This window comes from Microcaecilia unicolor, chromosome 6 (assembly GCF_901765095.1).
Source record: "Microcaecilia unicolor chromosome 6, aMicUni1.1, whole genome shotgun sequence".
Lineage (NCBI taxonomy): Eukaryota > Metazoa > Chordata > Amphibia > Gymnophiona > Siphonopidae > Microcaecilia > Microcaecilia unicolor.
Window position 1 is genome coordinate 286,399,030 of NC_044036.1, and position 24,056 is coordinate 286,423,085.

The window sequence follows — 24,056 nt, forward strand, 5'->3', positions numbered from 1 at the left end:
ATCCTTGTTTATAAACTCCTTGGTTGGGAGTGTGTAGGGGCGGAGCTGTGTTCGCGCAGTGCGGCCACCTGCTTACTCACTTTCGGCCGCGACTCACATTGGCGCATGCGTCGTCCTCAGGCTTAGCAAACGAGCGCAGACCTGCGGAAGTGGGCGGGGCATCTAGCCTCTGTTTCTTTCTTAAATAACATAATAAAAAGAGTTGATAGTCCTCAGAAATATGTAGCATTCTTCTACAGTATTCCTCTTGGTTAGCTTCCTGCTGTAATCTGTGTGTTTTTAAGTGATAGTCATTGTGTTGATCAACCTCGGTGTTGATCTCACCGGGTTCCTGTCTCTTTAAGGTTCGGCGTACGTGGCAGTGGCAGGACTCAGGAGGAGGTGGAGCGAGCGCTGAGCCGGCGGCTGCCGATCCACAATCATACCCTCAACCGAGCGCCTGCCAGCACCGGAAAATGGGCCATAGCGACCTAATGGCAACCGCGGAGGATTTCGCAGACCAGGTGGGAAGAGCCCGATTCTGCTTCCTCCCCCAACCAAGGATCTGAGCGGCTGTATCCCCAGATCCTTCCGTTCCTATCCTCGTAGTTCTCGTCCCCCCTCTCCATCCCGTCAGTGAGCCCACGTGTCCCAAACCCATTCGGTATATTCTCGCATTCCTATTCTCTGTCACTGTCCCCCCCCCCCCCCCCCCCCCCACCACGGTTCTATGAATTGAATCCTCGGCTGTCTATGCTCATCGTTATAGCTGCCTCCTGACACACTGCCCTGCCCAGAACTAACGGAACTATAGGCAAAACTAGGCACACTGATGGTGCTTTGAGTTTATGTGCATGTGAAGGGCAGACAGTTTTCAAAATGCTTCTTTTGGAAATTGCCCTTGGTGTAATATGATGTCTTGGGGCGGGGGAGATGGTAAGACTGAAAATTCGGTGCCCAATCCCCTTCTGCTGGGCCTGGCAGTCATCCCCTTCCTCTGCCTTTGACAAAACTTTTCTTATATTTTTAATAATCCTCCCATATGCTATTTTCTTCTACCTTAGTCCTTCTCTCTTTATTCTAGTCATCCTTTAGTGACTCACACTGTCCTCTGTCCCAATAACCTCACCACCAATCCTGGTAACCTGACCTGTCTGCTTTCTTCCACTGGTACTGTAAAAATCTTGCCCCTCCTGCACCACTTCTTTGCAAAATCTAATGTTTATATAACCATTCTCTCCTGTACCCCAGAAATCTTTACGTCAGCAATTATAATTTTACTTTCTACACTAGTAATGTTGAGCCTTTCAAGTGTTTCATTTGTGAAGAGATGGTATTGTTGCAAAATATTAAAAATCCTGGAATGCAGACTGATAGATGAGAGTACTGATAGGTTTTATACAGTAATGAAGCTAAAAGATTTTCACACAGCTGGTGTGCTGCAAAAATTCTGCCTTTATTTTTCTATATTTCAACTATTGGCTGCGGTTATATTTCAGCTGTTTGACTGGTTTTGCTTTCACATTTCAGCTCTTTCTAGTTACCTATACTGCTTATTTCTTTTGAGTTGCTAGACATCTAATATAAGAAAAATTTACTTTTTTTTTTCTTTCTTTTTCTAATTTATCTGCCCCGCCTACTAACTCTCTTTTGCTCTTTGCACTGCAGTCTGCTGGCGAACTACTAAGTTTCTTGGCTCTTGAGCTGTTAATCTCTGCTGTATGTTTTTTCATTGACATTCAAAGATTTGATTTCAGACCAGAGAAGGTCTACAAGCCCTGGACACTTGTAACCTACAAAGTGACAAGTTCAACCCTGGCCACTTTTCTGAGCAGACTAGATAAACCATATTGGCCTTATCTGTTGTTGTTGTTTACTATCTAGTCAATACTCAAAACAATTTAACCAGCTAGAAATGGCCCCTGACCAGTTAAATCAGTTGTTCAGGACTATTCGCTAACTTTCAGGTATTTAACTGGGCATAGGTGCAGAAAATTATCAGCTAATGCCTTAGTGAAAATTGGCGATTTTGGAGGTGTTTTGGGTGCAGGGTCAGCACTTGGCTGGTTAAGTGCCAGTATTCAGCACTTAACTGGTCAGGGTAACTGCATAAATGGGACTTCATAAAATACAGTCTTATCTTTATGCGGCAACTCATTGCCGGTTAAGTTCTGAATATCGACTTAACCAGCTATGGATTAGCCAGCCTTGCATCAACCATTCAATGCTGAAGCCTGGACATGGCCTGGCATTGAATATCTGGGAATAACACCCTTCGGCGGTCAAGAAGGGCCTGGGAGAACCAATCTTCTTCTATCCCTACACTCAAAATTTTCTTATATTAAATTTAGAACATCTTTGAAAATGCACTTTTGTAATGCTGCCTTTGGAAGATCACTTGGGTCTTAGATGGGAGATATTTGATATCACTTGGGTCCTAGATGGGAGATATTTCATATTTATCTCTAGTTAATCTGAGTATTATAATGTAGATAGGATTCTGCGGAATTAACATCAGCAATTGAATGGACCCTCCTCCTGTGTAACTACGCCTTTCCTATGATTTACTGGAGTCCCTTTCTTCACTCATATTTTTAATTTGTAAACCGCTTTGATTTGTATCACAAATAAGGTGATATATTATGTCCAAATAAATATTAAAAACTCTTGTGTATATGGTGGTTTATAATTTAAAAGCATGCCCTCTTGAGGGGAGGTGCAGAAAGCTACCAAATTAACTTTCAGGTCCCTAATCTGCATCTGCATCTGTCTTCTCCCCAATTCTATTGAGCATAAAGCAGTATTTCTTATTTCTAAAACAGAAATGTGCAGCAAAAGGAGACTTGCAATCTTGGTGGGGGGGGGGGGGGGGGAAGGTCCCTTTCTTTCTTCTTTTTTTTTTTTTTTCTTTTCCTGCATCAATGGGCAAATGTTTAAAATTCTGTTGTCCAGCAATACAAGTTTCTGGAATGTCACATTTTCCTTCATATCCTAATGCACGTTCCTCTAGCTGGAGTACAAAATCTTATCATGCAGATTAATGAGGCTAAGGGTGTATTCCTAATCTGGCAGGAGTAAGTGGTGTCTGGGCTGCTGCAGCTGTTGAAATCAGTGTGCTGCATAAGTACCATCTCTCGGACCTGTTGCATAAGTACCATCTCTCGGACCTGCATCTACTGGTGGGCTTGGAGTTCAAAATGCTACCTGTAGATAGTAACTCTCGCGATTACCACTGAAATGTTTTAGACTGTATTGCATGCTGTTTACTGGAGCCTTCATCCCTAGTATGGCTAGTTTATCTTCCCTTTTCCTACTAAACCCATTGGTGTTTTGTGGAAATAGAATTCTCCTGTTCTTTATCTGCCGTCATTTACTATATTCTTCACCTCGTCAGAGGCTGGACTCTTTGATAACTCTAATATCACAAGCATTAAGCTAAAGAAGCAGCAAGGACTGATGAATATCTGTCCTTTCTACCTCAGTACGGTACTTCTTCCACTTGTATGCTTGGTCCTGCCTTGTACCCTAAGAATACTGTCATTGATCTGCACAGCCCTCTTCTGAGTAATCCTAGCATTTTATATCGTAGCTCTCTATCCTAATAAGCTTTATTTAGCATTTTATATCGTAGCTCTCTATCCTAATAAGCTTTATTTAGCATGTAGCATTTATCACTACTTTGTCTTGTACCCCAGAAATCTTACATGGCAGAAATACCACTTTTGGTGAGATGGTGTGTCAGGCTGTATCTCTGTTAATATACATCCTGTCTGCCTTGATGTGATTTGCAGCTTGAAGCAGACAACTGAAGCAGTCTCTTCTGCACCGTAATTTAGTCTGTTCAAATGGTAGGACACAGCCTTTTTAAGAGCTGCTTAACAGCACTTATTTTGTGGCCAGAGCTCTCCCCAGAAGTGAGAATGTAGTCTCTTTATTACATCTGAGAAGTGGGTAAAGCACTCAAACTGACGACTGTGTGTTCTCAGGAGTATCATAATAAAGGGGATAGTTCAAACATATGTAAGTAGAGAGTGTATGTATTCTGTTTAAATCTTACCAGCTGCATCTGGTTTTTAAAATAATGTTCAAGCAGAATCTAGTTCAAGAACCAAGTTAAGTAACATAATCAATTTGTGGATGACGTGAGAGCTTCTTTTAAAATAAATATACAGCTCTTCGGGATACCCTGAATACTTCAAGTATTTTATGCGGTTAGAGATGTGTTCTGGGGAGTTTATTGATCATAATACATTTCATGTTGGGATTCTTTCACATTATTGTACTTCTCCCATTGGCAACACAAATGATGTAGTTGGGAACCACCCTGGCCTCCATCTGGTGGCCCATACCATAATGCCCATTCCTTCAGCTGAAAGAAGAAACCCTGGAACATTTCATTTTTTTCTGGAAGAAACATATAAACCTCTCTAGAACTCGCTCCATGATCTACCTAAACTTGGCGTTACGGGAGCTTTTGAGCTTCTTGCGGGGTCGCCCAATAAGGGTCCTTTCAGACAATGCAATGGCGATAGCGTACATGAACAGGCAAGGGGTCACAAGGAGCGCGCCACTAGTATAGGAGGTCTTGCTCCTTTGCCTCTAGGTGGAGGAGCATCTGGCCCTACTCTCAGCAGCGCACATTGCGGGGTCTGCAAATGTACAAGCAGACATTCTCAGTCGAAACAGGATGGACCCGGGCGAATGGGAGCTCTCACCGCAGCCCTTTGAGCAGATCATAGAGTTGGGGGATCCCAATGATGGCTCTCATGGTGAGCAGGACCAACGCAAAAGTACCTTGCTTCTTCTTCAGAGGACAGGAGTTCAGTTCGAAGGAAGTAGATGGTCTACTCTGTCTTCCCTCCATGGCCAATGGTGGAACAAGTAGTGGGCCTTATTGTGAGGCATCCAGGGTGGGTGATCTAATGGCCTCGGTGCCCCTGGTACGCAGATCTAATCCACTTGTTGGTCGATCGTCCTCTGCGCCTGTCTGCTCAGGGCTGACTCATTTTTCAGGGACCTGTTCTGATGGAGGTTCCCTCCCCCTTTAGTCTTACAGCCTGGCCCTTGAGAGGGTACATCTGAGACTGAAGGGTTACCCTGACACATTCGTTTCTACCATGCTACAGGCAAGGAAGCATTCCATATCATCATGCTGATCAATCCATAGACTGGTGGGTTGTGTCCATCTACCAGCAGGTGGAGATAGAGAGCAAACTTTTGCCTCCCTATATGTGGTCATGTGCTGCCGGAAACTCCTCAGTATGTTCTCTATCTCAGCAGGTGGTGGTCACACACAGCAGCAGCTCTGGCTAGGCCTCCAAGCCTAATTTTTAGGTTTTGTTGAGTGCCTGGGGTTGAGGGCTCTTCTTGAGCAAGTGCAAACCTGGTGGTGCCAGGTCCCTCCTTTTCTCCCCCCTCCCGCTGGCTCCGTTAAAAAAAAAAAAAAAAAATTTGAACGTCCTTAAAGGCGTTTATTTCGACGTTTATTTAAACGTTTATTGCAGCTACTCACTGGGACACCAGGTCATTACAGCTCGGAGCGGAAAGCAGGTAATTTTTACCTTTTTATAGCGGGCAGGGGGTTCCCCGATTGATCTCCATGTGGCCTATGGCGTTGGAGGGCGAGGGCGCAAAGAGTCGCTCCCCTGATCGCTTGGGCGCTTCTAGAGGGGATGCGGGGGTCTTAGAGTCTGATTCGCCCTTGTTGGGTGACAGTTTTGTGACCGATGAGTGTCCCGGTCCTTCCTCCGGTGTGGCGGTTTTTCCCGCCATAAACGCCCATCCCCCGCTGCTCGCCTCCGCCATCTTGGCCGGCCACGCGGCTCGAACGGCTTCTTCTTGGGCCGCCCTTGAGGTGGGAGACATTAATGCCATGAACGCCCTTAATTTGGGCGACGGCACAAAAGCGGCTAAAGTTAAGCGCCGTTCTTCCCGCGCGGCTCCTTCGCGGAGTGTCGCGCCGGACGCCATCTTGGATGCGCAGCATGTCTCTCCCCCGCTCTTGCGAGCGCCGGTTGAGGGTGCGTCTAGGGCTGTAGCCCAGGCTGCGGAAGTGCACAGTCTGGGGGGTTTCTCCCCCGAGTTTGTTTTGCTGCTGCATCAGGCCTTCCTTATGCAAAACGCTGCCCCTGCTCCCTCTTCTGGTAAAGAGGTTGAGGCCCCTGGAGGTAAACACCCTCGGGTTGATTCCCAGGCCTTGGAGGACTTTGTCTCCTCCGATGTAGATGAGGGCAGCGTATCTGAGTTCTCCCAACGGTCCTTTGCGGATTCCTTGGAGGAGACGGATCCCCGCTCGGATGGAGCGGATGACCCCTCTGCAGCGCGGCTCTTTAGCTCAGAGGATTTACCCAACCTGTTAGTGCAGGCCATGGGCATTTTGAAGATTTCCTCTCCGGAGGACGTCTCTCCCTCAGCCCCTGTTGGCTCTGCCATTATGCTGGGGACGAAGCGCCCGCGTAGAACCTTCCACGTGCATGATGCCATGCACACCTTAATTTCGGCTCAATGGGATGTCCCGGAAGCGAGCCTTAAAGTGGCTCGGGCTATGTCCCGCCTCTATCCTTTGCCTGAAAGTGAACGTGAGGCCTATCTGTGGCCTACCGTGGATTCTTTAATCACTGCGGTGACTAAGAAAACGGCGTTGCCGGTGGAAGGTGGCACGGCCCTAAAGGACGCCCAAGACAGAAGATTGGAGGCGGCCTTAAGGTCGTCCTTTGAGGCGGCTGCTTTAAGTTTGCAGGCCTCAGTTTGCGGCTCCTATGTGGCCAGGGCGTGCCTGACTATGGTGCAGTGGGTTTCCCCCTCGGATCCTTCCTTGAGGGCTGATTGGCCGGCCCTGGAATCGGGCTTAGCCTATTTGGCAGACTTGCTGTATGATGTCTTGAGGGCCTCAGCTAAAGGCATGGCTCAGACAATCTCTGCGCGGCGGTGGCTTTGGCTGAAGCATTGGTCTGCTGACCACGCCTCTAAATCCCGCCTGGCTAGATTGCCTTTTAAAGGCAAGCTGCTCTTTGGGGTCGAGCTGGACAAAATCGTGACCGATCTCGGCACGTCTAAGGGCAAGAAGTTACCAGAGGTCAGGGCTCGGGCTAGTACTCGCCCCGGTACCTCCAGAGGACGGTTTCAGGAAGCCCGTCGGTATCGCCCGGGCAGGTCGGGCTCCTCTGCCCCCTCTTCCTTCAAGAGGAACTTCTCCCCCAAGCAGCATTCCTTTCGCAGAGACCGCCGTCCCGGAGGTGCTCCCTCCGGTCCTCCCCCAGGGTCTCGTATCCAATGACGGGGCCTTGGTCCACGCCCCAGTGCAGATTGGAGGACGGCTGTCCTCGTTTCTGGGCGAGTGGACCACAATAACTTCAGACGCTTGGGTGCTGGAAGTCATCAGAGACGGCTACAAGCTAGAGTTCTGCCGACCCTTAAGAGACGGGTTTGTACTCTCTCCCTGCAAGTCTCCGGTCAAAGCTGTGGCACTGCAGCAGACCTTGGACAATCTGATCCGCCTGGGTGCGGTCGTTCCGGTGCCAGAAAATCAGCTTGGCAAGGGGCGTTACTCCATTTACTTTGTGGTACCAAAGAAAGGAGGTTCTGTACAGCCTATCCTCGACCTCAAAGGGGTCAATCGGGCCTTGAAAGTTCGGCACTTTCGCATGGAGACTCTCCGCTCTGTTATAGCGGCAGTGAAGGCAGGGGAGTACCTGGCATCCTTGGACATCAAGGAAGCGTACTTGCATATTCCCATCTGTCCTCCTCATCAACGCTTTCTGCGTTTTGCAGTCCTGGGCCGACACTTCCAGTTCAGAGCCCTCCCGTTCGGGTTGGCTACTGCTCCGCGGACCTTCTCCAAAGTAATGGTGGTCATCGCGGCCTTCCTGAGGAAGGAAGGAGTACAAGTCCATCCTTATCTGGACGACTGGTTGATCCGAGCCCCCTCTTATGCAGAGTGCGGCAAAGCTGTGAACCGGGTGGTTGCTCTTTTGAGCTCCCTGGGGTGGATCATCAACTGGGAGAAAAGCCAGCTGTGCCCAACTCAGTCCCTGGAGTATCTGGGAGTTCGATTCGACACCCAAGTGGGCAGAGTGTTCCTGCCAGACAATCGGATTGTCAAGCTTCAGGCTCAGGTGGACCAGTTCCTAGTAGCCTCTCCTCTTCGGGCTTGGGACTATGTGCAGCTGTTGGGCTCTATGACGGCCACGATGGAAGTAGTGCCCTGGGCCAGGGCTCATATGAGACCACTACAACTCTCTCTGCTGCAGCGCTGGACTCCGATGTCGGAGGATTATGCTGTGCGCCTTCCCGTGGACCCAGCAGTGCGCAAGGCGCTGAGCTGGTGGACGCAGACAGACAAGTTGTCTGCAGGAATGCCTCTGGTGACCCCGGAGTGGATTGTCGTCACGACGGACGCCTCTTTGTCGAGCTGGGGAGCCCACTGCTTGGGAAGGACAGCGCAGGGGCTCTGGTCTCCTGCAGAGGCAAAGTGGTCTATCAACCTCCTGGAACTCAGAGCCATTCGGTTGGCGCTTTTGGAGTTCATCCCGGTACTGGCGTTGAAGCCAGTACGGGTCCTGTTGGACAATGCCACGGCTGTGGCCTATGTCAACCGCCAGGGAGGTACCAAGAGCGCCCCTCTAGCCAAGGAGGCCATGAATCTATGCCAGTGGGCGGAAGCGAACCTGGAACAGCTGTCAGCGGCCCACATTGCCGGAGTCATGAATGTCAAGGCGGACTTTCTCAGTCACCATACCTTGGATCCCGGAGAGTGGCAGCTATCTGCTCAGGCGTTCTTGGACATCACGAAGCGCTGGGGCCAGCCGAGCCTAGATCTGATGGCGTCATCGGCCAATTGCCAAGTGCCGCGCTTTTTCAGCAGAGGACGGGACCCTCGATCCCTGGGAGTAGATGCTCTTCTCCAACAGTGGCCGACACAAGAGCTTCTCTATGTGTTCCCGCCCTGGCCCATGTTGGGCAGGGTGCTAGACCGGGTGGCAAAGCATCCAGGCCGGATAATCCTGGTGGGTCCGGATTGGCCCAGACGTCCCTGGTATGCGGACTTGATCAGGCTCTCAGTCGACGATCCTCTGCGGCTGCCAGTGGAGCAGGGTCTGTTACATCAGGGTCCCGTGGTGATGGAGGATCCCTCCCCCTTTGGTCTTACGGCCTGGCTATTGAGCGGCAGCGTCTGAGGAAGAAGGGCTTCTCAGACAAGGTCATCGCCACTATGCTGAGAGCGAGGAAGCGCTCTACTTCTACTGCTTACGCCAGGGTTTGGCGTACCTTTGCAGCGTGGTGTGAAGCAGGCTCATTTTCTCCATTCACTGCTCCAATTTCTTCAGTGTTGGCATTCCTGCAAGAAGGTCTGGAGAAAGGCCTGTCGCTCAGTTCCCTTAAAGTCCAGGTAGCGGCCCTGGCTTGCTTCAGGGGCCGCCTGAAGGGTGCTTCCCTGGCTTCGCAGCCAGATGTGGTGCGTTTTCTCAAGGGAGTTAATCACCTGCGCCCTCCTCTGCACTCGGTGGTGCCTGCGTGGAATCTCAACCTGGTGCTAAGAGCGTTACAGAAGCCGCCTTTTGAACCCTTGTCGAGGGCATCTCTGAAAGACCTGACGTTGAAAGCAGTCTTTTTGGTGGCTATCACTTCAGCCAGAAGAGTTTCCGAGCTCCAGGCACTCTCATATCGAGAGCCTTTTCTGCAGTTCACTGAGGCAGGAGTGACTATTCGCACAGTGCCTTCCTTCCTGCCCAAGATTGTTTCTCGCTTCCATATGAATCAGCAGCTCTGTCTCCCTTCCTTTCGTAGGGAGGACTACCCAGCGGAATACTCTGCTCTCAAATATCTGGATGTGAGACTAGTTATCATCAGATACTTGGAAGTGACCAATGATTTCCGGAAATCGGATCATCTGTTTGTCCTGTTTGCAGGTCCTCGTAAGGGTCTGCAGGCTGCTAAGCCTACAGTGGCAAGATGGGTCAAGGAAGCCATTGCAGTGGCTTATGTGGCCGCGGGGAAGGTGCCGCCTATCCAGCTGAAGGCTCACTCCACTAGAGCTCAGGCGGCCTCGATGGCAGAGGCCGGGTCCGTCTCCTTGGCAGAGATATGCAAGGCGGCAACTTGGGCATCGGCCCATACATTCTCCAAGCATTACCGCTTGACTGTGGCTGCTCGGGCGGAGGCCCGGTTTGGAGCTTCAGTGTTGAGGTCAGGGATTTCAGTGTCCCGCCCTGGGTGAGTACTGCTTCGGTACATCCCACCAGTCTATGGATTGATCAGCATGATGATATGGAAGGTAAAATTATGTATCATACCTGATAATTTTCTTTCCATTAATCATAGCTGATCAATCCATAGCCCCTCCCAGATATCTGTACTGTTTATATTCTGGTTGAATTTTAGGTTCAAGTTTAGTCTTCAGTTACTTCAGGAGGACTTCGTGTTCAAGTTTTTTCAATTGGATTCTTCAAGAGTTGAGACGAGTTTGTGTTACAGTGAGCTGCTGCATTCCTCTCCCCTCCGTTTTACGGGGCTGGATTGAGACTTAAATTCTGCCGGCACTCCCTCCCGCTTCGTGCGGCTGTAGGGCAGCTTTGTACCCCTCCCGCTTCGGCGGTGTTAGGGTCAGTCAGCTCCTCCCGCGGTTGCGGTTGCAGGATAAGCCAGATCCCCCCGCATCAGCGGGGTGGTGTCCCTCCCCCGCTCCGCGGGGATGAGCTGGACGGATTCCCCTCCCCCACTTGTGTGGGGATGAGCTGGGTTAATTCCCCTCCCCCGTTTCGGCGGTGGTGAGCTGGGCAGAGTGTCCCTTTGTGGGTGTAATTCTCTAAGTGCTGAGTCCTGCGGATGGAGCTTTGATATCGACATACTGAGGAGTTTCCGGCAGCACATGACCACATATAGGGAGGCAAAAGTTTGCTCTCTATCTCCACCTGCTGGTAGATGGACACAACCCACCAGTCTATGGATTGATCAGCTATGATTAATGGAAAGAAAATTATCAGGTATGATACATAATTTTACCTTCTGCTTGAGTATGCTAGGGTCTGGTGCACATTTGAAGCATGGTGCTCCTCATTGAGCGTCTCGGCAGCTTCTGCCTCAGTGACAGTTATTGTGGCCTTCCTGCAGGAAGGTCTGGAGAAGCCTCTTTCCTTGAACACTTTGAAGGTTCAGTTGGCGGCTCTGGCCTGTTTCTGGGCCGCCTTCACAGTTCCTTGCTAGCCGTACACCTGGATCGTTCCCTTTCTCCGGAGAGTGAACCATCTGTGGCCACCTAGGTTGCCAGTGGTCCCAACTTAGAATCTGAACCTTGTTTTGTGGGTCATGCAACGGCCTCCCTTTAAGCCTTTGGATCGCTTATTGTTGAAAGACCCCACATTGAAAACGGTATTCCTGGTAGATATCACCTCGGCATTGTCATGCAGGGACCCCTTTCTCCGCTTCACAGAAGCGAGTCTGCATTCAGACGGTACCATCTTTTTGTACCCAAGGTTGTGTCACATTTTCATTTGAATCATGCTCTGGTATTACTGGCTTTTTGCTGGGAGGACTATCCCTCCAAGTTTCGAGCACTGCGTTACTTATCTGTTACCTGGAAGCCACCGACGACTTCTGTTATTCCAATCATCTTTTTGTCCGTTATGTGGGGGTGCAAGAAAGGCGACATGGCATTGAAGGCCACGGTGGCACGTCTGCAAGAGGCGATCATTTTGGCTTACGTAGCCTTGGGTAGATCCCCTCCCTTGCAGGTTCGGGCGCACTCCACGAGAGTGCAAGCAACTTCCCATGCCGAATTTCACCTGGTTTCCTTGGAAGACATTTGCAGGGCCGCCACGTGGTCATCGGTGCATTCCTTTGCTAAGCATTACAGATTGGACGTAGCAGCCCATCAGGACATGGCATTCAGCATTTCGGTCCTCTCTTCTGGGGTGGCTCTGTCCCGCCCTACTTGAGGACTGCTTTGTTACATTCCACAAGTCTCTAGATTGATCTGTGGGATGCTATGGAAGGAAAATTAGTTGTTACCTGATACTTTTCTTTCCATTAGTCCCAACAGATCGATCCAGAGGCCCACCCTTCATGATGTTTTTCTACGGGTTCGTTCGGGATTGGCGTTTTGTTTCTAATACCAGACAGGTTCCATCATTTAGTTTGTTACTTAAAAGGAAACCCAAAACGTTGAAGAGATGAACAAAACAACTCGGATGGTATTACTTCTCACTCCCACTTTTGCAGTTGAGGTACATATTCCTGTTCATGGAGACAGGAGAGTGTTTTTCTTGTTTGGATTTCTGTTTTTTCCTCTGCTTTGGTTAAGCTGCCTGCACATGAGCACATAGAGAGAACTTGAGAGTTTTGCTATATCTCCACCTGCTGGTAGAGGGACATAACCCACAAGTCTCTGGATTGATCTGTTGGGACTAATGGAAAGACAATTATCAGGTAAGAAGTAATTTTTCCTGCCTGGTATTCTGGGTCGAACAATGGCCAAGCCAGGTCACTAGAACCCAGCAGAATCCCAAAGAGTGGATAGATTCCATGGTGCTTACCCCAAGTTTACATAGTAAGTTTATTCACTTTTGCTTCAGGAACTTGTCCAAACATTTCTTTTAAACCCAGCTATGCATGGAGTCAGAGCATTTTCTCTGACTTTATTTTAAACTAGTAAAAAAGACCCGTTTCTGTAGGCAAGGAAACGGGCTTTAGGCAGGCAATCCCCCCCCCCCCCCCGCGCTATGGCCCCCTCGAACCCACCCCCTCCCGCGAACCTGTCGATCCCCCCCACCCCGGAACGCCGAAAACTGCCGTCGCCGCCGTTGTTGTGCTACCTTCCCTTCCCTTCCCGTAGGTTGTTCAATCATCTTCTTAGAAAGTTTAACTCCGTGCGTCTGACGTCAGACGCACGGAGTTAAACTTTCTAAGAAGATGATTGAACAACCTACGGGAAGGGAAGGTAGCACAACAACAGCGGCAGCAGTTTTCGGCGTTCCGGCGGGGGGGGGGGATCGACAGGTTCACGGGAGGGGGTGGGTTTCGAGGGGGCCATAGCGCGGGGGGGGGGGGGGTGACAGCTGATTCCGAGGCAGTAGGAGGAGTAGGGAAACACGCTGCGCGTGTTTCCCTACTCCTCCCTTGCCTTGCAATCAGCTGTGTTGACGTCAGTGACATCCTGCGTGTCTGCCTCGCAGACCACTTGCAGCCAGGGACCCACGGTCCCAAGCATGGAACGTTGGAGGTGAGAATTATTATATAGGATATTCATAGTAACTTCATGGAATGGCCCTTAGTCTTTGTGCTTTTTGAAAGAGTAAACAACCAACGTACACGTACTGATTCTAATTCTATAGATTTCTGTCATATTTCCCCTCAGTTGAAACATCCAAACCTCTCTTACACTTTCCTAATAGGTGCACTGTTGTATCTTTTATAGTTTTGGTTGCCCTTCCTAACTTCTCTTATGCAGAAAATCATTGTATTTGGCGTGCTGCTAGTTCTTTCAGAGGTAGAGTTGAGAAGAAAAGCTCGCATTCAAGCATAACCTTGTTGTGAATTTTTGTGACTGAATTAATGCAGTATAAAGAGACCTTTTTCACCTTTTATAAGCATAATTCCTGCCAGTAACTGATAATCTGCCTCCAGTTTACAATTTATTTAAACTTTTCCTATAACACCATGCAGAACTGGGCAGTATACAATCTAATATCGGGGTGGGGGGGGGGGGGGGGGGGGGAGAAGAGAACAGAAGGGGAACTACAGTGTCACAAAGGACAGGATTCATCCATACCAGGTCCACTACCAAAAGAAACACAGGTGCTGTTAAATAAAACATCTTACTAGGAAACAAAGCCAAAGGGAGAGAGGGAGCCTATACCCAAAAACTTAAGAATCAAACGCTCGCTTGTACAGCCATGTTTTAATAGCTATCTTAAACTCTTTAAAAGAAGAGAGACTACGAATGTGAAGAGGCAAGTTATCCAAGAAGCAGTGGCAGTAAAATAAAAAGCATTATGCCTTATAGATTCGAGGCATGCCTGTTTCAGATCAAGAAACACTAATCGTTGATTGTTTCTCTTTCCACCTGAAGTCGCTTCTATTAGTATTCTGTTCTAACATACCTGTTAAACCCTGTTTGCCAGTCTTGTGCTGAAGCTTTAATGTCCTGGAAAAGCAGTAAAGCTTTCTAGACTGCCTGCCTGCCTGATTTGCTCTTTTAATGATGGCTGTTGCTGTGACAAGGTTGCTGAGCACTTGTGAATCGTCTTATCTTTAAAGGCTGCTCATCATAGGTGGCAGAGGCCAGAGAGAGCACGCTTGAAGAAGTAGCTGTTCAGTAAATACATTTAGGTGAAGTCTACAGCTAGCATGATTGTTTGGCAGCAAGACAGTAACATTTCAGAATCCAAAGGGTGGAAGACTTTGAAACTCTTACCCCCGCTTTCCCTGCTGAGGTTTCTGACCCATTAGGTAAGGAATTGACACGGGGACGGGGACCCGCAGTAACTGCAGGGATGGAGACAGAGCTTGCGGGGACAGAGCCCACGAGGACAGGGACAAACTTTGAAGCCTGTTAATGTTCTGGACTATTATGTATGTTTGAGTGATGCAGACAACAATATTTTGATTTTTTTTGGAAAAACATTCAAACATGCTGGCCACAACTAGCAAAATTTGCATGGGGGATCCTGCGTATCTTCTTAGAAAACATCTTCTATTGAAGGAAGGATTGTGGAAGACAGGAGAGCTAGATTGAATCCTGAGATTGTTGATGATTTCTTATTCATCCACAGATTAAAAAATCAACAGTGCTTCATAGGGCATATTTCTCCCCTCTAGGGCATACAGAACGGATTGTATTTTTAACAGGGTGGATTAGGATTCCTTCAGCTATTGTTGGGGTTGGAAGGGTATAGGGTGGTGGTGAGGAGGGTTATTATAGCTGCTCCCTGTTGTTTTCTATTTGTAATTTATACACAATAGTTGCACAGCATATTCCTTTATATACTTTAATAAAAAGATTTAAATATAAAATCATAATTCAAGGCTTCTGCAGATGGGGATGGGGACAGAACCCGCGGGGACAGGGGCAAACGTTTTTCCCCGTGTCATTCTCTACCATTAGGTTCTGGCATTGGCTGGAATTTGTAAGATGAGCATTATGACTACATCTCCATGCGTGCAGTATGGTAAAACTAGGCCTGGATCAGCCTCGGATTTGAACTGTTGAGGTGGCCACCTTGTTTTGTTTTGTACTAGTTGTGTCTGTTGAAGTTCTTTTTCCACCTTATTTACCCGTGTTTCCAATGATTTTATTTCAGTGTCCATTTCTCTCACTTTCCCTTCAACCACAATTATATCTTCCTTCATTTGCTTTATTTGAGGGCATATCGCCTTACCCAACTCTGCTATTAACATCCAGAGACTGTCCAAGGTAACATCCACGGGTTTTCTTTGAAAAAAAGTAAATGAAGTATCTGCAGGCTCACCCTTTTGTTGAAGTTCCGTCTCAATTGCTCCCCGTCCCTCCTCAGTAGATCTCAATGTGGTGTGTGCAGCAAATACATCCGATTTAGGTGGAATAGCCTCCCGTCCTAAGGATCCCGTTACCACTTCGGAATTCGGGTCCAATGGGGCCGACATCGGCGAGCTGCTAAACACCGGCTGGGGAGGTGGTTCTCTACCGTCGGGACTCAAGGTAGTTTCCAGCCCATTACTCCTTCCGCTATCTCCAGTCGCGGGTTGAGTTTGCAGGCCTCCCTCCGACGGAATCGTCAAGCTTGCTGCCCTCTGCACATATTGTGTAATTAAACCCGTAGAGGTTAGAGTTCTCTGCTGCTGGGAGGCAGCAGCCGCGGCAGCTCTTCCTCTCCTCTTCGGCATGGTAAGGGGAAAAAAATTTTTTAGGCAAACGCAGAGGAGCACTCAAACGCGTCTGTCTTAATCGGCAGCCATCTTGAACTCCACCTTGTTTTGTTTTGTGGTTTGTTATTTGTAGTCCTGAAAGTTTAAGGATTAGAAGAAGTGCTGAAACTATATCCTTATTTTCCTGCAGGCCAAGTGGAGTCCAAAAGCTATGGTGCCTATATCTCAGGCAATGCCTGCTACCTTGGGCCCTCTTGGTCTTTTCTGCTGGGCCCAGAGAGGACCAGTCTGAGCTCCACTAAAACATTTTCTCCATTTTCTCTCCTCTCCGCCCGCCCCCTCCGAGAAGTCGGCCATTGAAACTTTGGTTTCTAAAGACATCCTAGTCAGTGTGTTCCAGGACATTCTGGATTTTGCAGAACTTACTTTGGTAGAAGATTAAGTACAAGATTTGGAACAAGTGTTCCTTAACCCTTTTCAGCGATGGTTACCAGGGTGTCTTGTCTCCTGGGTTCTATCAATTAGGCCTTTTGGGCTTTTGGGACATTACAAAAGGAGAAGCAGAAAATGGGGATCTTGTTTAGGATATTCTGCTAGTTCTCCAGTGTTCATGTTGTCAACTGTACTACACAGTTCAGGTAGGTTAGTAAAACAATTTGAGGCATGAAGATACCACAGTACAGGCTGTATCATATGCTTGCTATGGATGAGGGAGGAGTAGCAGAAGGGTGAATGAACCAGACATATGTATGTTGACAACCTGTGACCCTTCCCCTCCCCTTGTAAATCTTAAACTCTTATTTTCTGTCTTGGGTACCTAGTTTCTGCGGGTCACGAAGCAGTATCTCCCCCACATGGCTCGCCTCTGTCTTGTCAGCACCTTCCTGGAGGACGGCATCCGCATGTGGTTCCAGTGGAGTGAGCAACGGGACTACATTGAGAGCACATGGAACTGTGGCTACATCTTAGCATCCCTCTTTGTGTTCCTTAACCTGGTGGGGCAGCTGGGTGAGTGACTTGCAATTCTGCTTGGCCCTTCTGAAACAAAAGGGTTTATAACTGTGCAATGGTTAGTGAGCTCTTGAGAGACGATCCTTTCAATATCATCGCACGGACTTCTACAAGCATGTTTTCACAACATGTCTGACCCTACTACTGCAGCTCTAGGCAGGGTGAATGCTTGCTGTTTGCCCAGAATGTAGAACATGAAACTCTGTTTCATCTTTCAGGGGGCTGTATACTGATCCTGAGCCGAAACTTTGTTCAGTATGCTTGTTTTGCATTATTTGGCATTATCGCCTTGCAGGTAAGGATCTGAGTTTATTTGTAATATTTAGAGGTACGGGGCATTCATTTAGTATAGGGGTTCTTAGGCTCAGGACACACCCAGCCAATCAGGTTTTGAGGATACCCCCAGTGAATATGCATGAGATAAATTTGTATGGACCAAATCAATTGCATGCAGATCTCTGTTATACATATTCATTGTGAGTATCTTGACAACCTGACTGGATGGGTGTGTCCTAAGGACTGGGTTGAGAACCCCTGGTTTAAACTGTTCTCTTATTCTTGGCCTCGTATTCCAGATGCAGCCTAATTGCCAAGGTGCATAAAAATAAAGGTCAATAAACAAGTTGTAAGTTTTTTTTTATTTTTGACTAACTATATATTTTGACATTCTACTCCCTTCATTGAGCCAGTGCAGATACTCAAGTAAGCAGATGTCTCCTGTATTTGTACTGTGGATATCCTGAACCCTTGTTGGTCTTAACATTCTCACCTGGGAAGTAACATCAATATAAGCTGCTCTCAAAATCACATAGTAGGTCATATGCACACACTTTCCCCACATGAACCTGAGACCGTCACCTTCCCAGAGATCATAAATCCCCCATCATAGGAGGCTTTAGGAAGTGTCAGTTTACAGCTTTTGCTAAACGACAGTATTTGTTGAAGGTGTTAGAAGTCTAGATCAAACTCTACAGCTCTGTAATTTACTGCAGTTCATAATTGGCCCAAATTTGTTCTTGCAAGAAGTTACAGAATTGATTTATTACATACCAATTGAGCTAAATGCTGACCTAAGTGGAATATGTCAAAACTGTCATAATAATCAAGAATTCATGCCTTTCTAAGTTCCTCTTAGCTCTAAGCTTACTCTGCTCTGTACCTTAATAGTATAACTGCTGCTATTGAAATATATGCAGCTCATTCTCTTGCATATCTGTAAGTATATTTTCTTTTCCCTACTAGACCATTGCATACAGCATTCTGTGGGATCTAAAGTTTTTAATGAGGTAGGTGGCTAGTTCACACCCCCTTGAAAAGAAATGCAGGATACATTTTGCACACATGCAGTACACAGGATATCTGCATGATAAAGAACAGAAATGTGGAGGGAATAGGACTCTTCTGTACACACATTCCTTTACCTGAATTAAGCAAGAGGATAGGTAAGCAGAGGAGCACATATGCCCAATGATCAGAAGCAAACGCGGGTGCTAAAGGCCAGTAGCGCCTGCTGACAAGGTTGTGTAACAATGCAATGAGCATGCAAATGCACTCTAAACAGAGCATTACCTATTCTTCCCCAATGTCAGCAGGCAGCGCGCCAAACATTGGTGCTACTCCCGCAGCAAACCCTACACCAGCTCAGAACTGGCATTAGGGTTTGCAGAGCATTGAGAAGAATGGGAAGCCCTGTCCAGCATGTATTTGCATGCTTGCAGGCCCTCCAACCCCCCTCCCCCAAAGGCAGTCAAGGCCCTGGTGGCCTAGTTCCCCCCCCCCCCCCCCCCGAGATGAGGGCCTGAGGTCCAGTGGATCTCCGGCCCCCTCAACCCCCCCCCCCCCCCCCAAAAAAAATAAAAAATCCTTGGTGGCCCAAGTGGGCTGCTACCCCAACCCCCATCCTCCCTGGTGGTCTAGCTGAGCCCTCCTCTCTCCCCTTGGTGGTCTAGCACACTCCCTCTTCATCCAGTGCCGCCTTCAAAATGGTGGCGCCCTGCTCAGTGCATCCTGGGATGCGCTGGACGGAGCTTCCCTAACATATAAGGGACATTCCCTCCTCATCCAGTGGTGACCTGCCCAGTGCTTCCTGGGATGTGCTGGGTGGGGCTTTCCTACCATATAAGGTAGAAACTCGCTTATATGGTAGGGATGCACTGGGCAGGACAGGGCCCACCATTTTGAAGGCAGCGCTGGATGAGGATGGGGAGTGTGCTACTCCCTCCATCAGAGAGGTATGGGGAGGGCTCTGCTAGACTACCAGGGAGCATCGGGGTTGGGGTGGCAACCCACTTGAGCCACCAGGGATTCTTTTTTAGGTGGGGGGGGGGGGGCACTAGGCCACCAGGGCCTTGATTGCTTTTGGGGGGGTTTGGAAGGCCTGCAAGCATGCAAATGCCTCATGTCGGGGGGGGGGGGGGCTGATGTTGAGAGGGGTGTCGTAAGACTGGAAGTCCACCAGACCTCCAGCCCCCGTGTCGCTGTCTTGAGGGGGTAGCTTGGGGTGGTTGCTGGCGGAGGTCTGGGGGGGTCTTGGAAACCTCCACCTCATTTGACAGGTCTGGGCTTTTGACAGCCCCAGCCTATCAACCTAGTGTGGGAGGATTCAGGCACAATCCTCCCGCATTTTTCCCCTATGATCAGAGCTACTAGCTTGTTTCTATTTGCATGCTATTAGCTCTGATCATAGGAGCAGTATAGTCTCGCTCTGTTCTGGTGTTATTTTTAGAGCACTGCTTGGAACAGTGCAGGGCTTCTGATCATCTGGCCATCAGTGACTGTCTAATAGGAGGCAGCCATGTAAGTGGTCTAGTACATGCCAGGACCACTGGACAATATTACAGTAATAGACTACACTTAACACCCATGAAATACAGTGAAATAGCAGGAATATGGCACAAACTACTTTTGGCAGGAAAGCTTTTCAGTGGTGGTCTTGCATGCTAGATTTGCAGTAGCATTAACTGTATATTAATGGATCCAGTGTGGGTGGAAGGACCTATATGTATAGATGCGTTTCTAACCATATAAATGGAGGTATATATTGGAGAAGAGCTTTTGGTAGTTTGAAGTTAATCTGAAATTTTCCCTTCTACTCCTGCTTGTTTTTCACAACCAGATATCTCACTTGGCCAAGGACAGAAATGATTACATACCAAGCCAGAGCTACTGTCAAGTGGGAAAGGTCAGGGTTGACATGCCCCTAGACACATATTGAGGTTTTCCTCCCATGGATTCCAAATATGCACCAAGAAAGTGGCATGCCATGTGCCACCCAGCCATTCTGATCTCTGAAGAGAGCAGCCCCCACTTAGCCTGTTGCTTTTCTCATATCAAACTGTGGTGCTGAAGAGGTACTGCAGAGCTCCCCAGCCATGCTGGTCCTGGAGAAAATGGAACTTCTTGCAGGCTACAATTCCTTTTACTGGATCAAGATATGTAGTAAATCAGATTTCAAGATAAGTTATTTTGGTTTAGTTCCAGCTTAGAGTAATAAAGATCCAGTTTGGCACACACGACCAACTGGTTCAGGTCTGGTTCACTTGAACGAAATGTAAATATATAGTGTATTATAAGTGTTTGCAAATTGAGATGGAGTAAGCTAGCCAAACTATAAATCCTCCTTCATTTTTAGGGTTGCCGTATTTGCCCAAAGAAAAAGAGAGGACACATGCCCTGCCCCGACCCGTCACTTTGACCTCTCTCCCCCCCCCCATGTAGATCCCCTCCCCAATTTCCAGCCTTCTTCCACCCAGATGACTCCATTCACTATCCCTCCCCTCCTTTATCTTAGTGTGGTGACCTCTTCGAGGCAGGAGGAAAGAGCCCCCTCCTTCCTTCCTGCCCGGCGCATCTGCAGACTTTCTCCTGGCGCCAATTCAAAATGGCTGCTGAGAGCTCAAGCAGTGAGGGCGCTCTTTCCTGCCCCGAAGAGGTCACTAGACCACCAGGACACCCACACTAAGGTAAAGGAGGGGAGGATAGGATGCCCATCTTCCCGCCCATTCGTCTGCAAATCCGGACCAATGGGCAGGCTGGCAAAACCCGCCCAGTTGCCCGGCTGTGTCCTTAAAAAGAGGACGTCTGGGTAAAATTGGACAAATTGTAACCCTATCCATTTTCATTCTGGTTCCAGATACACTGCACACAGGACAAAGGTGTGTTTGTGTGTGCTTGAACCCTTATTCTGACCCATTAGTCTGTTCTGGTTCAACAGAGACCTTTTACATAAGTGTTTAGTTCTGTTATGGTTTTAGTTGATGTCTGATTCAGTTTCACCCTCTTTTTGGATTATTTTTGTTTGAAAAGGTATTGTAGCATACATAGAAGGAAATTTGTTCTGCCTGCCTCTGTTTGGAGAAGGGTTGGGGTTTCTCAGAATGGGGAGATTAGTTTCCTGAGGATTTTTACTCTCAAACGTAGGACAAACCTTCAATGCCTTTTCTCATGTTGGTCATGTTTCTCAGATTGACCCTGTTTCTTCTTTTCTTAAAGGAACCTTGCCCTGGGGGGTGGTTTGCTACTGCTTCTGGCCGAGTCACGATCTGAAGGTAAAAGCATGTTTGCTGGTGTGCCTACCATGGGGGAGAGCTCCCCGAAACAATACATGCAGCTGGGAGGCCGTGTGCTGCTCATCCTCATGTTCATGACACTGCTACACTTTGACATCAGCTTGTTCTCTGTAAGTGACTTTCTTCCTAAGGTTTGGTAATGCTAGTTATGTATGTATTCAGCAGGGTGAACCTTGAGTTAGGTTGTCCTTTTCTTTTGACTAAATCTGAATCTTTTTATGTTCCTTGTTTCTTTCACCTGTTATCACTGTAGGTCTCTTGGGTTTATCAATATTTTATTCTGCTTTAATTTCTACATGCTTTTGATTCACATTTCTTAACCTTTACCTAGATCCTTCAGAATATCGTGGGCACAGCCTTGATAGTTCTAGTGGCCGTTGGCTTCAAGACCAAGCTGGCAGCCTTGACACTAGTCATTTGGCTATTTGCCATTAACATCTACTTTAATGCCTTCTGGACCATCCCAGTCTACAAGCCCATGCACGACTTCCTGAAGTATGACTTCTTCCAGACCATGTCTGTGATCGGTGGCCTCCTTCTGGTGGTGGCCCTGGGTCCTGGTGGTGTCTCCATGGATGAGAAGAAGAAGGAATGGTAACGGTGGTAGGCTTTGACAGATGTGCATACTGAAGTGTATGCCTAAGACTGGGCCTTTGTCAACTTTACAAACAAAAAAAATCTTCCAGCGTTTTCATCCCCTATCAGCACACTGAGGAACAGAAAACAGTTTCCACAGACTGACTGATATATACTGCCTTTCAAGGTTTAGGTTTATTTATCCTCTCTTTCTTTATTAAAAAATATATATGTATGGGAGGTACAGTTAGGGAAAAGTTTCTGGTTTTGTAGCAGACCCAGCCCTACCTGTACAAAAGTGATAAGGCTCATTTTTAGAATAAGGTTCTTTAGTGCTGATTAAATTAGAAAGGAAAAGAATAACGTATGTGGAAGGGTGTGTAAGTAGCCCCTCTTTTGATTCCTCCCCTCCCCTTTCCTTTTTGTATCGGTCACTTTTTCTTGTCCTTGGTTATCATATATGGTCATCTAACACCATAGTCCCCACTTCCTATTATTTCTCATCCTGCCACAAAGCAGCTTTTGGCAGTCCTTAGGAGCCACTGTTACACTTAGTTCAGCCTTTGCTGGAGGCAGAAAACCGGCCACATCTTGCAGTGCTAGTAAAAAAAAAAAAAAAAGTAAATAAAATCTACCTGAGCCAGATGGAAAGAACTTACTAAGTAGTTTAGTAGACAGAAGGATTGTAGTGAAGTTAAAATGGATGTAAGCCAATTCTGTGTTTAAGGACAGCTTTTTTTATTTTAAAGCTGAGGTATGGGGAGGAGACGCACTTGTCTTTGTACCTTCTGCATGAGGATATCTATAACAGCTTGTTCTATCTCCAAAATGGATTGCTAAAGAGGAAACTGTTCACCCCTGTACTAATTATAACCTTCATGCTCGTGGAGGTAACATATATTGTAAGTATTGAAAAGGAAGAGAGGATGGGTTACCTTTTGATTTTAAACACAGTTTAATCACTTGTACCAAAGGGATGTTGCCACACATTTGCATATGTGTCTCTGTAATTGCACTGTGTACTGTTACCTTAATTGCATCATCTCATGGATCATGCCACTCTGACTTGCATTTGCTCTGTGCGTGGCTTGCCTTTAACATGCAGGTGCCAATGTAGTTAAGAGAGAAATCAAGCTTAATCAGGACTGGAGTTGGGAAGGAGGCATTACAGGCTGATCTCTTTGCCATTAACAGCCAGCTGTATTCAGAGTATTGTACACTAAATTTGCAACTGCTTTTTTTTTTTTCCTGTCAAATTAAAAAAAAAAAAAAAACTCAAAAATGAAGCGGTGAGAAATCACTAAAGCCCCTGTGCCAAACTTTCATCTCAGGTGTTTTTAATGTGTCCTCTGCCACCATGTGGTAAGGTTTACAGAAATGACAGGACAAATGGTCTGAGAGCTCAGCCATTAGGAAGGATGGTAACCCTTTATTTAGGATGTGTGTCCCCTTATCAAAGGAAGTTACAGATTCTTCTTCCTAACAGCACTCGACCTTCTCTCTGTTTTAAGACACGTCGCAGAATATTTTGTTAAATCAATATTTTTAAGAAAGTGTTATTTGCTTAAAGCACCCTCTTGAGCGTCAGTGATAAATATTCTCACCTGCCAAAGATTTCTTTCCCCTCTTCTGACTAGGTAATTTCCTGCCTTATGTGGTATGCTGTTTAAGGGTGTGACTCGCTCAGTTTTTCTCCCTGTGGCCCCAGATCATCACCATTTCTATGCTTCGCTGTCTCTACCAGTGCAATCTTTCTAGAAATGCTCATACATGCCACAGCAGAGACTAGTTTCTTGCTGAATAGCTGTCTGGGTGGAGATACTGGCACGTGTACAATTTATATATTCTGGTTTATTGACTAAATATTAACATACTGGCAAACCTCTTCTGTTTTGAGTGCATGCAAAGTATATTCTGGTTTGACAAGAGGTGTGTGTAACTACATTTGGCACCAAAAGTGAAGGTAGAAAAGATCAGACAGCTATCCAGTCCTCCAGCATCACTCCTTCTGACAAGAGGTTGCAATACAAAATCCAAGCCAAATCCAGAGTACACTTGCCTAAGAAAGGAATAGTCAAGACA

General features: G+C 47.4%; 1 protein-coding gene across 1 annotated transcript; it reads left to right on the forward strand.

Annotated features, from left to right (window-relative positions):
* The first annotated feature begins 150 nt into the window (after nt 1-150).
* Nucleotides 151-23,264, forward strand: SURF4 (surfeit 4). The gene is made up of 6 exons (XM_030207718.1): nt 151-503; nt 16,641-16,827; nt 17,049-17,125; nt 18,073-18,116; nt 21,322-21,508; nt 21,730-23,264. Exons 1-6 carry the CDS (start codon nt 456-458, stop codon nt 21,994-21,996), a joined length of 810 nt encoding a protein of 269 aa, XP_030063578.1. The 5' UTR covers nt 151-455; the 3' UTR covers nt 21,997-23,264.
* Nucleotides 23,265-24,056: the final 792 nt, after the last annotated feature.

Coding starts and splice junctions, on each gene's coding strand:
- SURF4 (XM_030207718.1), top strand. CDS start 456: ATGGGCCATAGCGACCTAATGGCAACCGCGGAGGATTTCGCAGACCAG. Junction 504..16,640: donor CGGAGGATTTCGCAGACCAG/GTGGGAAGAGCC, acceptor TTGGGTACCTAG/TTTCTGCGGGTCACGAAGCA. Junction 21,509..21,729: donor TTGACATCAGCTTGTTCTCT/GTAAGTGACTTT, acceptor ACCTTTACCTAG/ATCCTTCAGAATATCGTGGG.